General features: G+C 43.7%; 1 protein-coding gene across 1 annotated transcript; it reads left to right on the top strand.

Annotated features, from left to right (window-relative positions):
* Positions 1–945, top strand: LOC103656449 (olfactory receptor 10A3). The gene has a single exon (XM_008683840.2). The coding sequence runs from the start codon at positions 1–3 to the stop codon at positions 943–945; it is 945 nt and encodes a 314-aa protein (XP_008682062.2).
* The last annotated feature ends 367 nt before the right edge of the window (positions 946–1,312 follow it).

Raw genomic sequence — 1,312 nt, 5'->3', positions numbered from 1 at the left:
ATGAAAAGGCAAAATCAAAGCTCTGTGGTTGAATTCATCCTCTTGGGCTTTTCTAACTCTCCTGAACTCCAGGAGCAGCTCTTCGGGGTTTTCTTGGTCGTCTACCTGGTAACTCTGTTGGGAAATGCCATCATCATAGTCGTCATCTCCTTGGAACAGAGCCTCCATGTTCCCATGTACCTGTTCCTTCAGAACTTGTCTGTGGTGGATGTGAGTTTCAGTGCAGCCATTATGCCCGAAATGCTGGTGGTCTTCTCCACCCAGAAAACGTCGATTTCATTTATAAGCTGTTTTGCACAGATGTATTTCATCCTTTTTTTTGGTGGCACTGAATGTTTTCTCCTGGGGGCGATGGCTTACGACCGATTTGCTGCAATCTGTCACCCTCTGAGCTACCCAATGATTATGAACAAATGGGTTTTCATGAAATTAGTAATGTTCTCATGGGTCTCAGGGATCATGGTGGCTACTGTGCAGACCACATGGGTTTTCAGTTTTCCCTTCTGTGGCCCCAATGAGATCAACCATCTCTTCTGTGAGACTCCCCCAGTGCTGGAACTTGCGTGTGCAGATACCTTTCTGTTTGAAATCTATGCATTCACCGGCACCATTTTGATTGTCATAGTTCCTTTCGTGTTGATTCTCTTGTCTTACATTCGGATTCTCTTTGCCATCCTGAAGATGCCATCAGCCACTGGGAGGCAAAAGGCCTTTTCCACCTGTGCCTCCCATCTCACGTCTGTGACCCTCTTCTATGGCACGGCCAATATGACTTATTTACAACCCAAATCTGGCTACTCCCCAGAAACCAAGAAAGTCATGTCATTGGCTTACACATCACTTACACCTCTGCTGAATCCACTGATCTACAGCTCGAGAAACAGTGAGATGAAAAAAGCTTTGGTGAAACTGTGGCGAAGAAAAGTGGATTCACACCCATTCTGATTGTGCTGAGAAGCTGTGTGATATTTGGTCACTGAACTCTAGTTCAATTCCATAAACGGCCAAGCATTCTGCGTTCCTTGGTATGAACGTGCTTCATTTATTATTTTTCCAAGTTCACTTATATTAGGGATCCATATTTTCGACACTGTACTGTGTCGCTCCTTTTCTATATAATATGTAATACAGCAGTTAAACTGTTCCTCTGTTATGATCGTCTAGGTCATTACAGGATTGTCGTCATAAAGACAAAGCTTCAGTAAACACCTAGTTCCACACACTCGTGATACTGATGTTTATTCCCGATGGGTTCTTTAAAGTAGATCTGATGGAATGAAGAGAAGGTGTGCTTACAAGTTGTACTAGCTAT

This window comes from Ursus maritimus, unplaced genomic scaffold, assembly GCF_017311325.1.
Source record: "Ursus maritimus isolate PB19 unplaced genomic scaffold, ASM1731132v1 scaffold_16, whole genome shotgun sequence".
Classification (NCBI taxonomy): Eukaryota; Metazoa; Chordata; class Mammalia; order Carnivora; family Ursidae; genus Ursus; species Ursus maritimus.
The sequence above is the reverse complement of the archived record's forward strand: the minus strand, read 5'-3'. Positions and strand labels throughout refer to the sequence as shown.

Bases quoted from the DNA above. Each gene is read 5' to 3' on its own strand.
- LOC103656449 (XM_008683840.2), top strand. From the start codon at position 1: ATGAAAAGGCAAAATCAAAGCTCTGTGGTTGAATTCATCCTCTTGGGC.